General features: G+C 41.7%; 1 protein-coding gene across 1 annotated transcript in view; it reads left to right on the plus strand.

Annotated features, from left to right (window-relative positions):
- TMEM51 (transmembrane protein 51) overlaps nucleotides 1-7,537 on the plus strand; it is a 36,238-nt gene extending 28,701 nt beyond the window's left edge. The window contains exons 2-3 of the mRNA XM_024196358.3: nucleotides 867-1,350; nucleotides 6,349-7,537. Coding sequence (XP_024052126.1) covers nucleotides 1,001-1,350; nucleotides 6,349-6,760 — 762 coding nt within the window. The 5' untranslated portion in view covers nucleotides 867-1,000 and the 3' untranslated portion in view covers nucleotides 6,761-7,537. The remainder of the gene's footprint in view (nucleotides 1-866; nucleotides 1,351-6,348) is intronic.
- The last annotated feature ends 7,604 nt before the right edge of the window (nucleotides 7,538-15,141 follow it).

Genomic DNA, 15,141 nt, shown 5'->3' on the forward strand with positions numbered 1-15,141 from the left:
TATTACCACATTGTATTTTTTTTTTAAAGTACATTTCATTCTGAGATCCCAAAGCATTGTACAGATTATATATGTGATCAAGGAGCTATTGTGCACCAATAATAACTAGCACTAATACCTAGCAGTCTTCATTTTGAAAGTGCTTAACACTCAATCACTTTGACACCCTTCTGAGGTAGGTAAGTCACATAGGGTAAAAAATTTAAAAGCACCTAACTGTCATTGAAACGCAACAGGAACTTAGGAGTCCAGGTGCCTAAATCACTTTTTCAAATGGGACTTAGGCCCCTAAATCTCTTTGGTGCTTTTGCAAATGTTACCCATAAGCGCTGACTCAGGTTCTTTAGTGCAACAGAAAAGTGTCCCTGTTAAAGGTAGGATTATAACCTAGGAATTCTGGTTCCCTTGTGTGGTGTTTAAACCACATAGCAAGGGAAGAGAGAAATTCTCCAGTTGAAACTATAGGGTGAATTGCGTTTAGACAGACTGTAACCACTCAAGTTGGAATTTGGCCAGAAGGATGCTTCAATACCTCCTGTTTTTGAAGAACTTGGCAGGCACAGGGGGCAACTTTGGCAAATGGCCAGGATCTCCCTTTCACACCTCACACCAGAAAAGCAGCATGGAACAAAAAGCCTGGGGATACTCTCTTCCCATGCATAACCAGAATGGCTAGTAGTGATCCTTCCTTAAGTTTGGCCATTATATTAGCCCTTGACTTACTCTGCACGGTCCTAAAAATGTGCTTTAATTCCAGTATTAAGGTTGATAGAACAAAATGATGCCAAGTGACCTTCTTGTTCACCGTAATTGTAGCTCGTTATATAAGTCACATGTACTAATTGCTATTCTTTTTCCTTTTCCAGATTTCTCTCTCAACTCAAGCATTTGGGTGGATTCATAAAAGTGCAAAGCTTGGATTTTACACACAGGTGGTTTTTTTTGGAAGTGGCATGGTATAAGCTGACTCTGCTTATTATCTAGTGATCTAGCACTGGGTATGATGGCCCAGTCCAGGTCAAATGGATCTTACTATGCCCTGACTGCTATAGGGTTAGGAATGCTTGTCCTTGGGATCATCATGGCAGTCTGGAACCTGGTCCCAGGATTTGGCCATACTGATAAGCCTCACTCATCTGCTGGAAACAGTAGCAATCCAGAGCATGAGGGTGGAGGAATATTGAAGAATAAGACCTTTTCGGTGGCTTATGTATTGGTTGGGGCTGGAGTGCTGCTGCTGTTGCTCTCCATTTGTCTGAATGTCCGGGACAGAAAGAAGAAAAGAGAAAATGAGGATATTGCTAGGATCCAGCAAGGAACATCTGCTGAACCTCGACATCAGGAGGACAGGTAAGTCTTTCAGTAAAAGGGTGCTGGGTCTGGTGTACAGGTAAAATTAAAAGGTGTTCTTTTTAAAAAAAAAAAAATCAATCACATTTAGAAATTTAGTGTTAAGATCAGTTGTACCACATGTTAAATTATAGGCGTCAAGGAATATAAACTCTGGCAAGTCAAGTGTAAAAGTATAATTAGGGAGGCCAAAAAATATTTTGACGAGCAACCAGCAAAAGACACAAAAACAGAAAAAAATGAAGTACCTCAGAAGCAGGAAGCCAGACAAAGAATCGGTGGGGCCACTGGATGATTGAGGCGCTAAAGGAGCGCACAAGCAAGAGAAAGCAGTTGTGGAGAAGCTAAATAAATTATTTGCCTCTGTCTTCACTGCAGAGGATGTGAGGGAGATTCCCACATCTGAGCCATTCTTTTTAGGTGACACATCTGAGGAACTGTCCCAGATTGAGGTGTCAATAGAGGAGGTGTTGGAAAAAAATTGATAAATTAAACAGTAACAAGTCACCAGGACCAGATGAGTTCTGAAGGAACTCAAATGTGTAATTGCAGAACTGCTAACTGTGGTATATAACCTATCACTTAAATCTGGCTCTGTTCCAGATGACTAAAGGATAGCTAATGTAATGCCAATTTTTTAAAAATTTTACATTTGCGATCCTGGCAATTACAGGCCAGTAAACCTAATTTCAGTACCAGGCAAATTTGGTTGAAACTCTAATAAAGAACAGAGTTATCAGACACCGATAAACACAACGTGTTGGGAAAGAGTCAACACGGCTTTTGTAAAGGGCATTCATGCCTCACCAATCTATTAGAATTCTTTGAGCGTGTCCATAATCATGTAGACAAGGGTGATCCAGTGGATATAATGTACTTGGACTTTCAGAAAGCCTTTGACAACATCCCTGACCAAAGACTCTTAAGCATAGTCAGAAGTCATGGGATAAGCAGGAAGGTCCTTCCATGGATCAGTAACTGCTTAATAGCTAAAAAAACAGGTTAGGAACAAATTGTCAGTTTTCACAGTGGAGAGGTAAATAGCGGGGTCTCCCAAGGATCTGTGCTGGGACCAGTTCTATTCCATTTATTTATAAATGATCTTGAAAAAAGGGTAAACCATGATGAGGTGGCAAAGTTTGTAGATGATACAAAATTACTTAGGATACTTAAGTCCAAAGCAGACTATGAAGAGTTACAAAGGAATTGCTCAAAACTGGGTGACTCAGCAACAAAATGACAGATGAAATTCAATGTTGATAGATGCAAAGTAATGCACTTTGGAAAAGATAATCCCATCTATACATATAAAATGATGGAGTCTAAATTTGCTGTTACCACTCAAGAAAGAGATCTTGGTGTCATCAAGGATAGTTCTCTAAAAACATTTGCTCAATGAGCAGTGGCAATCAAAAAAGCTAACAGAATGTTAGGAATCATTAGGGAAGTGAAAATATCATTATATAAAACCATGGTATGCCCACACATTATATACTGCATGAAGTTCTGGTCACCCCATCTCAAAAAAGATATATCAAAATTGGAAAAAGTATAGAAAAGGACAACAAATGTGATTAGGGTATGAAACAGCTTCCATATGAGGAAGGATTAAAAAAACTGGTACTGTTCAGTTTGGAAAAGAGACGCCTGAGGGGGGATATGATGGAGATCTATAAAATTGTGAATGGTATGGAGAAAGTGAATAAGGAAGTGTTATTTACCCCTTCACATAACACATGAACCAGGGGTCACCCAATGAAATTAATAGGCAGTTGGTTTAAAACTAACGTAAGGAAGTACTTTTTCACACAACACACAGTCAACCTATCAAACTAGTTGCCAAGGGATGCTGTAAAGGCCAAAACTATAACTGGGTTTGAAAAAGTATTAGATAAGTTCATGGAGGATAGGTCAATCAATGGCTATTAATTAAGATGGTCAGGGACACCACTCCATGCTCTGGGTGTTCCTAAACTTTTGACTGATAGAAGCTGGGACTGGATGACAGGGCATGGATCACTTGATAAATTGCCATGTTCTGTTCACTCCCTCTGAAGCATCTGGCACTGGCCACTGCTGGAAGACAGGATACTCGGCTAGATGGACCATAGGTGTCACCCACTATGACCATTCTCATGTTCTTAAGTCTCAAGCTTCAAAAATGTGATACAAGGTTTAGAAAACCTGATGTATGAGGAAAGGTTTAAAAACAAACAAACTGGGCATGTCTTGAGAAAAGAAGACTGAGGTAGGACTTGATAACAGCCCTTAACATATTTGAAGACTGTTAGTGAGAGGACAATGATCAATTGTTCTCCATGTCCACTGAAGGTAGGACAAGAAGTAATGAGCTTTATCTGCAGCAAGGGAGATTTAGGTTAGATATTAAGAAAAACTTTCTAACTATAAGGATAGTTAAACACTGGAACAGGTTTCCAAGGGAGGTTGTGGAATCCCCATCATTGGAGGTTTTCTGAACAGATTAGACAGATTCTTGTCAGGCATTGACTAGGTACACTTGGTCCTGCCTCAGCACAAGTGGCTGGAGTAGATGACCTCTTGAGATCCCTTCAAACCCTACATTTCTATGATTCTGTGCTTCTGTGCATGAGTTGATTGCCTTAGAGGTCAGGAAGGCGTTTATCCCTCTATAAATATCATAGTATAATGTGCTAAGTGAATGATAAATGTTCATCTTCCTCAGAAGTATAAGCAGTTGGCCACCGCTGGAAACAACGTACTTCACTGGATGGACCCATGTTTAGAACAAATAAGATACATCCTATATACAAAGCTTTAGGAGACTGCTTGCTTCTCTAGTGTAAAAATGCTATGGTGAGGTGTGCATCTTAAAACCAAGACCCCATTGGTATAATTGTAGAGGAGACAAAATCCTTTTTGTGAGCCAGGCAGGGCTTCTAGATGGCAGAGAAGTAAAAAGGAGTGTGCCATTGCTACAGGGTAATGTGGTATCTCTCTTTCTGCTGTGGTTTGTTAAGTCCAGTAATTCTGTAAAGTTACAAAACAGCCTTTCAACAGCATTTATGAAAGTATGTACAAGAGCTGCAGAGAAATGAAACAAACTTTTACATCCATTGAAGGTAGGGAAACTCCAATAAATACTGAGCAAAGAATGTCTCTGTTACAAGAACATCTTAAATAAACAGTTTACTAACACTGACTCAACATCACAGGGAATTCAGTGACCTAGCCTGGCAGTGCGTAAACTGCGATGGTGTTTGATTCTGACTGTATCCTGTCCCCAAAACATTGCTCTTTCCCTCTGAAGAAGGACTGCTAGAAGCTGGGAGTGGACAACAGGGAATCACTAGATAAATTTCACTCCCTCTGAAGAAGGGAAAGAGGTTTTTCATATGAAATATGTAATGAGAGTATGAGGTGGCAACTCTCCAGCTTCATTTAATTAGAAAGTACCATGATGGGAGCTATAGAAAACCCTAAGGTAGTTCTAGAATGACAGAATCTGCAGAGAAAGCTCTTGTGCTGTAACCAATTATGTGAAGGGAAACTTACTAATGCTAATAAAATGCAGACTGTGTACTTACGCAGACTACATGTAGATACCCTCGTTATAGATTGGCACAGTATCTAACAGAATGCCTCTCCCTTACCTCTTCCCCCCCCCCCCAGAAAAAGAAAAAATAACCAGGTTTACATGATTATACCGTCATTTAATGCCTTTCTAATTAAGGTATGTCCCTCTAAATTAATTCCAATTGAGTGGTACAGCTGGTAAGGAGAGATGTTAGGGTAATTCTTCACCTGTCTCTTGGAAGAGAATCACTATTCTGATATCCCTCTTTGTGGGGAATGGACTGGAGAAACAAGGAATAATTAATGCAACATGCCTGAACTGTAACTCGTTAGTCATAGGGCAATGAAAAGGCACCTTAACATCAAAATAATGGTGCTATAGTCAGTTTCACAAAGGAAAGAAAAACTGGCATTTCCAGTCTGGTACTTAAACAATGTAAAGATGCAACTGTAACTCCTCCTTTCTGTTCCTTATTTTATTTTTTTTAGCTTGGGTGGGATGGTGTAACATTTAACAGTTGACTGAATGTTAGTTGCAGAAGAATTTTAAATTCGAACACTTGGCAGTTGAACATAGCATTTCTCATCTGAGGATTGTGAAGGGCTTTACAAATGTGATTTTTAGATGGGTAAAGTGAATTGTCAATTGCAGTGAGTCCTGGCTGTTAGTATTCCCCCGTTCCCGCCACACAGTCACAGACTTGCAAGCAGATTGGGACTTTTGTATCTGGAAAATAACTAAAGATGGAGGGAGAGGGGGAAATGCATACTCATGTTCTTAGCCTGCTTATTTCAATGACACACTAGACTAGACTACATAAAGCAATGCATAAAGTGTCTTTGCTGTCTTTTTCAGTGTACACAAAGCCATGTGATAGATCAAAAGTAATCAGTTTACACCTACAGATTTCTCCAGAAAATTTAGCAGAGAGCGAGAGAGGGTTAACTAGATGTCCTAAACAGATCTTTTCCACTTCTAACTTCTGAGTCCAATCATTGCTATAAGAACCCAGCATATGATCGCCTGAAAGACTTATTACTGTGACACATCACCAAAATCCTAATTTTTACATTGATATGGATACTTTGAACTCAGTTGTACACCCTAAAACATTACTGTGGCCCAGTGATAAGAGCAGGGAACTGTGAACCAGAACTACTGGTGGCATTCCCATCCCGGAAATGAATTTGTCACATATAGGGGCAAATCACAATTTCCGTGCCTCAGTTTCCCAACTGTAAAATACAGATGATGATAATCCTTGCTCACAGAGATGTTGGAGATTTAACTAATGTGTGTAAGGCACTTTGTGATCCTTGGATGCAATGTGCTGTAGAAATTTATATTGTATCATCATGTATTTCTGGTCCCAAAATTTGAATGACCAGAAATGCAGCTGAAATGGCTTAGCATATTGATAGTATTAAAATTGTCTCCTGCAGTCAAGAAGAGGATGATGAGACACCATCGCGATACTATGTTCCCAGTTATGAGGAGGTTATGAACGAGGGCTATCCTGAGACGAGAGAATTGGACAGAAACACCAGGATCAGCATGTCTCTGCCCTCTTACGAATCTCTAACTGGGATTGATGAAAATACACCAACTACAACCGCCGCAGATGTCGATTCGAACATACAGCGTCAGCCAAGCAGGCACAGTTCTCGCTTGAACAAACGACTGAAACCCCTGAAAGTTCGGAGAATTAAGTCTGATAAGCTGCACCTAAAGGAATTCCGACTAAACCTTCCAGACAGAAACAGTTCAGGTCAAATAACAATAGAACCATTGACCCCTCCTCCCCAGTATGATGAGGTCCCAGATAAAGCACCAGATAGCAAGGAAGTGACCTAAAATCTGTGGACTTTCCAGGGGAAAACACTACTAGATACTTGATCTATGGGTACAAATGCAGTCAAATTCCCACAAGCTTCAAAAAGATCAAGGAAATGCTGGACTATATACCTCTTTTTCAGAAGGACAGAATGATTCTAAGACATCGCTTTTCATGAAATACCACTAAAAATTAAACACTAGTGCATCTGATACTCTGAAATAAATGATCTTCACAAGTATCAAATCTACACTTTTGTTTTAAATTAAATAGTACATTGTATGCCTCTCTTGTAGTTCTTTTTTCTACACTATATTTTTTTAAGCCACTAAATTGTTGTCTTTTTTTACCAATAATTTTAAAAGTAGAAAAGGAAAGGTAATTTTTTTTTTTATTTTCTTTTCTTCCACGTAAGAAAAACCAAACAGTGTGGCTTTCTCCACTTCCATTAAAATGGAGTTGAGATAACTAAAGAAAGCAAGTCTGCATTTTGTAACACTTCAGTCACGCTGTGAAATCTATTGAATGAAATGACAATTTTGAACCATCAGATTTGTTTAATCCTTTCAGCAGTACTCATGATGCCAGTGAGAAGCTTTCTAAGCACTGACAACCATAGAGGAGAAGATGGTTTTTGGTGTTCCAGTTTAAAGGGAGAGTGTGTTTAAGGTTAACTTGTAAATTCATTCAGTTGGCATCTACTCCATTGTGCCACTTCAAAAATGTTTAATGTTCTAAGTTAGCATTGAATATGCTGAGCAATTGGAGACTTTTTCTAAATAAATGTTTTGTGTGTATGTGTGTGTTGTAAATGGGAACAACACAAGTACTTTAATCAGGGGCTGTAAGAAATGTAGGGCAAAATGTTTTCTTTCCATTCTAGCTTGGGAAATGGCAGTTTCAGCATCTTTGAAGCACACGATTTCTCTTCTGGATTTTTAGTAAGGCCACAAAGATTACAAAAGCATGCTCACTCAAGCTGTGATGCCATATGAGGCATACCTGTGTGGGTCAGAAGACAAACTTTTCTGAACTCACAGAGTAGAAGTCCTCAACGTGCAAATCACAAGCTTGATCCCTATGTCTCCGGCATGCTTAAGTGCACTTGCTCTGACATTTGGCAAGCCAAAATCAGCCAGTTCCTCTGGTGCCTCTTCCTGGTAATGGTCTCAACTGTTTGGTGATGCAGCTGAGAAGAAACCACTTGCATTGATGAATGTGGTGACGTGATATAAGACAGAGAATATGACATTAAGAAGGCAGAATGCAATCAAATAATGTGGATGGCCTGTATACGACAATGCTATGCCCTAGTATGTATGATGCAAATGCAACATGATCAACATTAAGTTTAATTATGTAACACTTGCAAGGTTAACAAATGTCTCCTGTCACGGGACAATTTTGATCCTGGCTGCAAACTCCTTCAGGCACTCTCTGCTACACTAGACTTTATCTAATAGTAAAAATAAGCTAGAAAAGAGGCTTTTCTGCCAGCTTGGTGTTTGGAAAACATGTGAAGAACGCTTCAGAGATCACGCTACATATAGATGTGTTACTGAGGCATATTCTCTGTACCCAGAAGCTGGCCCCAGCAAGAGTGGAATGAGCCTTGCTCCTTGTCAGACATCAGTCTTCTTATAATATTTCACTGATTTGCAATGCCTACTATTCAGTGACATCTATTCTGGAGTTGAATGGAGGAGGGAGTTGTCTCATTTTTGTTTCTGGTAGGAAAGACCCACTCGAACAAGATTTTAAAATATCCTATAGGGAAAAGCTGTCCCAGTACCCTATGTTCCTGTTTGCAAGCACATTCTGATTTGTTTATCACTGCACCTATCCATATGTGGCTCTAAGAAGGCATAACTTTTGGAATCCTTGTCTGTGATTCAATCTTTCTAGTTTTCCCCATTCACATGGAGAATAATAGAATGGGTGCTATTTTATTTATGCTAAGGACCAAATCTTGCTGTATTGTACCTGAGCAAGCCCATTGAAGTCCAGATTTTGGCCCTTAGTTTAAACCCTCTGCTGCTAGTTTCCAAAGGAGTAGTAATGTAAGAAATTGTTGGTACAATGAAGTGATTGAGAGAAACTTGTTGAACCTGACCCTTTTCCTTAAGGGGGCACCTTCCTTTCCAACCCAGGTCTCTAAAACAGATAATTACCCCTTGCCCATTCTAGCTTGATTTTTCGCAATTTCTAATCGAGGTTGGAGCACTATATCTTACTAAACTAAAATTGAGGAAGAGGAGGGATGTGTACAGTAAAGATTAAAGCTAAAGGCTAAGAAGGAGCAGCCCAGGTTCAAATTCCAGCTCAGTCAGTTAGTTGCTTGCTCTGTTGCTCTTGAGTAACAAATGTGACCCTCCACCGCTTTCGTGAAAAGGCAGATGATCTCTGGGAAAAATGAGAGAGTTTGAACTGCCCTTTTGCAGGGTCTATAAGCTATCCCACAAAAACGCAGACACTGTTTGAGGATAATCTGTTTCTTTGGCTGTGAAGCTACTTTGTGCCAAGTTTCAAGGCAGAGTCTCTTGACTACAAAGTAATCCTTCTTCAGCATAGTCTTGTCATTTTCTTCCTAAACTGGCTTTTTGGGTCTGACACTGTCTTAGTTTGTACCCTGATATAATTTTTTTTAATCCACATCATAAGCAAGTCTCCCCCGCCCGCCCGTGGCCCTATTGTGGTGACTATCATAATTCCCTTTCTCTATATCAAAAGATTACCTAGGCACAGAGGGCTGAAACCTGCTCCCTGCAAGACTCCGTGGGAGTTCTTCCAATGGGAGCAGTATTGGGTCATTAAAGAAACAACCCCAGGGCTGTTGCTGAAGGAAACACCAGCTATGGGTTGGTGCTAGCAAATGGACAGAGTTGACTCAGATGTAAGATATACTAAATCTACATCATATATGGCACACCCATTTAATTTGGATACTTGCCAGGGAGAGCAGCTCCAAGGTAGTGCGTTTCAATGATTTTGAACAATGGAGGGTAGTTATCTGTCTGCCTATTTCCAGCAACTATCACGTATGACTTGGGTGTTTGCTAGCAAAAAAAATCTCTGTTCACTTTCCAAATCTATTATGTCAGATTAGTCAGTTGTGCCTTAAGAAAGCATCTAAAATGTGTTAACGGATTAAAAAACAGAAATTAATGAAATACAGCAAATGAGTATCAATAAGCAGTCAAATCTTTGTCCTAATTAGCATAGGTTACTGTCATTTATATGCTATGTTTCTGTTTTGGGTAGGTGTGCTAATTAAGATGATTATACTAAATCATTCTGCATAGTATTGGAGTTGTGGGACTCTACTACTCTAGCTTCACTTGGGAAATAACCTGGGGAGCCCAGGCTGCAATAGCCAAGAAAAAAGGTAACAAAATCAAGCTTGGGTGAACATTCTTGTTCCACAACAGCCACTTGGATATGGTTCAGTATAGTGTATGAACTAGTGAATGGGTCACATTTTCTGTGGGAGAATGAGGCAAGAAGTCAAAATGAATTATGACTAAATCTCAAAAGGAAGTAGAACACCGCCCAAGAAACAAGATCTTAAGCTATGCTGTGCATATACAGGAAAAAAGGTATACATCATACGATTTTTCTGACTTTATATAAGCCCCACATATAAGCACGTCAAGAATTCTGAGTCCGATTCAGACCTGCTTTAAGGAAGTGCCCAGCCACGGAAGCCAATGGAGTTGCTCCTATTTATACCAGGGATCGTAATATACCAAATGGGTACAATACAAGATACTGAAAGACTGCATGTGTAGTAAAACAAGAGTTCTGTTCCTCTTAATATCTGTACAAAGTGGTTGCAGAATTTTTCTTTGGTATTACATGAGTTACAAAGTTCGTTAACCAAACACAGAATTATGCTTCGTGCCTGACCTTTATAGGTGAATACATCTGTGGTGGCTATAACCTCACCAGCATACTGCACGCTTGAGTATTGCACCATTATGTCAGCTGGCTAGCTGCAACACCCATCACAAGTCCTGAAAGTTGTGAGAAGTGGATATCAGTTTCTAGATAATACAGTAAAACTCTTTTAATCCACAGTTCCTTCTTTGTCCAAATCTGTTCCCTGTTCCCTTCATTATCTGCAGGCCTCTGTGCTTTTTTAACCTCTATGCTATTTTTATCTCCTAAAACATTCTGGATGATAATGTTTGTAGCACAAAGGGAATATGTTTTCATAATTCAATTTTCAAACTCCATCTAAGGCATGTTTCTAGCAAGAACTTATCTTAAATGCTATTGCTATTAGCTTCTTGGCCAGCACAGACACAGCATTAAAGCAAGCAGATCTGAGCTGAGCTACAGTCTTCTGGTTTTTTTCTAGCAGTAAAATTACTGGACTTCATTGTAATCATTTTTTTAATGTTTCAATCAAGAAATAGTATGGCTGTAAAAGGGAAAGAATGAGCTAGAGAGTTGAATCAACTTAAAACCAAAAATTTGGTTTTGTTTAAAAAGAGTTCTTTTTCTACTGTTCCTTAAGAAAATTCAGTGGAAATAGCTTATATAAAGGAATACATAATACCATCTGACAGTATAATTTGGAAAAGTGAAACCAACTTTTCCTCCTTTGAACTGAGAAATTCAAAAAATGAAAATAGTGGAAATGTAAAATATATTTTTAAAGGTATTCGTAAACCAAGTAAGAAGTTCCATGGTGTTTTTAATGAAACTGATGTGCCTTCAAAAGAAATAAAAAATTACTGGCACTGTCTGCTCAGACTTGTTCTACAGAACAAGTTATCCTGCTTTCTAATTGTGTTGCCAGAAGAGTTGCTCTCAGTTAAGAAATTGTGGTTTACAAAAATGACATGAGAAAAATGTCTGTCACAATGGCAAGAGAATTTAGGAACAAATTTTTTTCTTTTAAACTAGTTACTTTACATTATGGAATCTAGGTTAAAAAAATTCTTAGAAAATGTGGATTAAACAGTGTCATGTATGATCACAATGTACAAACTCAAAATTACTTTGAACTTGTACTTCTCTGGATTGTGAAAGTATTGTTTTTAATAGGTAAGGCAGAGTTACTGGGATTTTTTTCTGTATCCAATTTTGAACCAGATTCTGCCCTGATCTGCAGTTGACTGTTGAAGTTAAAATGATTGCATGGAGTGTAATCGGGGCAGACTTTGGCCCTTAGTGGGGTCTTTTTTTTAGGTTGTCTTTTTCATTGTTAACTTTGTCTAATTTCTGTATCCCTCCTCACATACAGGTTACCTGTGGTTGTTGTGTTTGCTTGTTTGTTTTTGTTTTTAAAACAGCTCTTTCCCCTAGCCCACAAGGGTATTATAGAATCAGGTATAGATGATGAGATCTGGATGGAAAACGAGCTGTGTTTACACTAGGCTGTTCTGTTCTTGTGCAGGAGTAAGGTCCACCCAAGCCCTGTTGTAGTTAGCTGATTATTATTTACAGTAGGGTGATGCCCAAAGTCGGTTAGGTGCTATACAAACATACTGGGTTCAAAAAAGAACTAGATACATTCATGGAGGATAGGTCCATCAATGGCTATTACCCAGGATGGGCAGCGATGGTGTCCCTAGCTTCTGTTTGCCAGAAGCTGGGAATGAGCGACAGGGGATGGATCATTTGATGATTCCCTGGTCTGTTCATTCCCTCTGGGACCCCTGGCATTGGCCGCCAGGGGTCCCAGAGGGAATGGTCAGAAGACAGAATCTATTTCCCCGTGTTAAGTATTTTCACACCTCTTGTCAAACTGTCTGTAATGGGCTATCTTGATTATCACTACAAAAGTTTTTTCTCTTCATTAAATTAGCATCTTAGAGTTGGTAGGACAACTCCCACCTTTTCATGTTCTCTGTATGTGTGTGTATATGTGTGTATATATATACACACACATCTCCTTACTATATGTTCCATTCTATGCATCCAATGAAGTGGGCTGTAGCCCACAAAAGCTTATGCTCAAATAAATTTGTTAGTCTCTAAGGTGCCACAAGTCCTCCTGGCAGAAGACAGGATACTGGACTAGATGGCCATATTGGGTCAGATCAAAGGTCCATTCTTAGGAGGCGATGGGTTCTGGCCTGAAAACCTTACAATTTGAAACAGCAGCCCTCTTTCCCCTCTCCCTCCCCAAAGTAGGGTGACCAGATAGCAAGTAGGAAAAATCCGGACAGGGAGTGGGAGGTAATAGGAGCCCATATAAAAAAAAAGCCCCAAATAGCGGGACTGTCCCTACACAATCGGGACATCTGGTCACCCAACCCCAAGGGTAGGTGGGGTGGAAGGAATACAACATCCGAGCACTGTGGGCAGGGGGCTGGTCGGTGCACAGTGTAAACCTTATACTTTTTACAGTTATGACCATGTTTTAGCAGCAGGGCCCATCCCCTCCCTCCCATCCCCTCCCTCCCCTGGCCGGGATTCTTGCTGTCGTTTTCGTTCCTTGTTCACCAGTGTGTCCCCGAAATGTTTAAAATCAAAACGGGGGGTCGCTAAAGGGTGATCCCCGCTGCCCTGACTCAGTGAGCCGTGTTTATAGCTCACCTTTGCCTGTCTCAAGAGCAAGGCCCCAGCCCCGGCATGGGTGCAAGGAGCCCCAGCCAGGGCCACTGTAGCCCCCCCCAACCCCGAGCGCAGCGCCGGGGCTGCCCCCGCCTCCCGCCGCCCGCTCGGGGGTGCAGCCCTAAGCCGCGGGGGCGCCGCTCCTGTCCCCGCCGGGTGCCTGCTTGCAGCCCGGCCCCGGCCCCGAGCGCTGGGGCAGCCTCCCCGCTCCGCCTCCGCCTCGGTTGCCCCGGAGACCCGGGTAACACAGAGGCCTAGCACCGCCTCAGGCCGGCCTGGCTCGACGGGGGGACGCCCCCGGGGCCCTAATGCCCGCAGCGGCCTCGGCAGCGCTGGTGAGTGGGGAGCAGCAGGGCCGCTCGTGCTGCCCCGGGCTCTGCGTGGGGGGCTGGGGGCGGCCCAGCCCGAGGGGCTGTTGCAGGGACGGGACTCCCAAAATGGAGCAGGCCCCCTCTGGCCTGAGGGGCAAGACGCCCAGCACCCCCACTGGTCCCCTTGGGGCCCTGCCACCCCTGCCCGGCAAGGCTCCCGCTGCCCTGAGGGACCCCACGGACCCCAGGCCGCCACTGACCTCAAGGAGACACCAGGCCCCCTCGTACAAGGCTCCCACTGGCACGGCCAGTCTCCTTCGGCTCGACCCCCGCTGATGTGAGGGGCCCCCTCGTGTAGTAATCCCACTAACTCCACCGCCTGCATCGTGCAAGGCTCCCACTGCCCCCATGGAGCTCCACAGGGGTGCCAGGCCAGCCCCCTCCCAGCCACCCCTGTGCGAGGTGCCCGCTTACCCAAGAGACCCATGTAGGTGGCAACCCTCTTGACTCCAAGGGCCTTGTGGAGAGGAACCCTGCCCTGTGCTAAACCGTCGCCTTGCGATTAAGGGCTCTGGGGAGGATAAAGTTTTGTTTCTGAGACTCACTGGGGCAGTACGGTACAGGCTGTTCTGTGGGTGGGCTAGAAATCTGCCAGGGCCAGAGGCTGCAACTTTACACAGAGGGTTAAAAAATACTTGCAGTCGTGTGTGTGAGATCCAGCATATCGCCACACAAACAGCTTCAAAACTAAGGCCTGGCCTATGCACAGTTTATGTACAGGTGTAACTATATTTGGTAGGGGTGTGATATAGTTATACCGGTCAAACAGCTAGTGTGGACACAGTTATACCCATACAAAGATGCCTTATTCTGTTATAGATTATTATTCCACTTCCTGATAGGAATAAATTGTCCTGGTATAAGCACATTTATACCAGTATAGTTGAATCCCCACGAGGGGAGTTGTACCATTTGAATTATAGTTAGAGCAGGACAATTGAGTTAAGGTTGACAGACACCAATGCAAACCGTAAAAAGCAAAGAAATAAGCAATCTAGGGATTCATCACCATGCTCTGCTTGCTAGTTTCCCTTCTCACCCTTGGTTATTGCCCTTCTACTACCCAAAGCCCAGAATTCCCCCCACATTATCCTGAGCCAATGGCTCTCAACCTTTCCAGACTACTGTGCCCCTCTCAGGAGTCTGATTTGTCTTGTGTACCCCAAAGTTTCCCCTCACTTAAAAACTACTTGCTGACCAAATCAGACATAAAAATACAAAGGTGTCATAGCACACTATTACTGAAAAATTGCTTTTACTTTCTCATTTTTACCATATAATTATAAAATAAATCAATTGAAATATAAATATTGTTTTCTACATTTCAGTGTATAGTATATAGAGCAGTATAAACAAGTCATTGTCTGTTTGAAATTTTTGTTTATATTAAGTTTGCTAGCGCTTTTTATGTAGTCTGTTGTAAAACTAGGCAAATATCTAGATGAGTTGATGTACCCCCTGGA

Source organism: Terrapene carolina, unplaced genomic scaffold (genome assembly GCF_002925995.2).
Source record: "Terrapene carolina triunguis isolate 2854851 unplaced genomic scaffold, T_m_triunguis-2.0 Scaffold714, whole genome shotgun sequence".
Lineage (NCBI taxonomy): Eukaryota > Metazoa > Chordata > Testudines > Emydidae > Terrapene > Terrapene triunguis.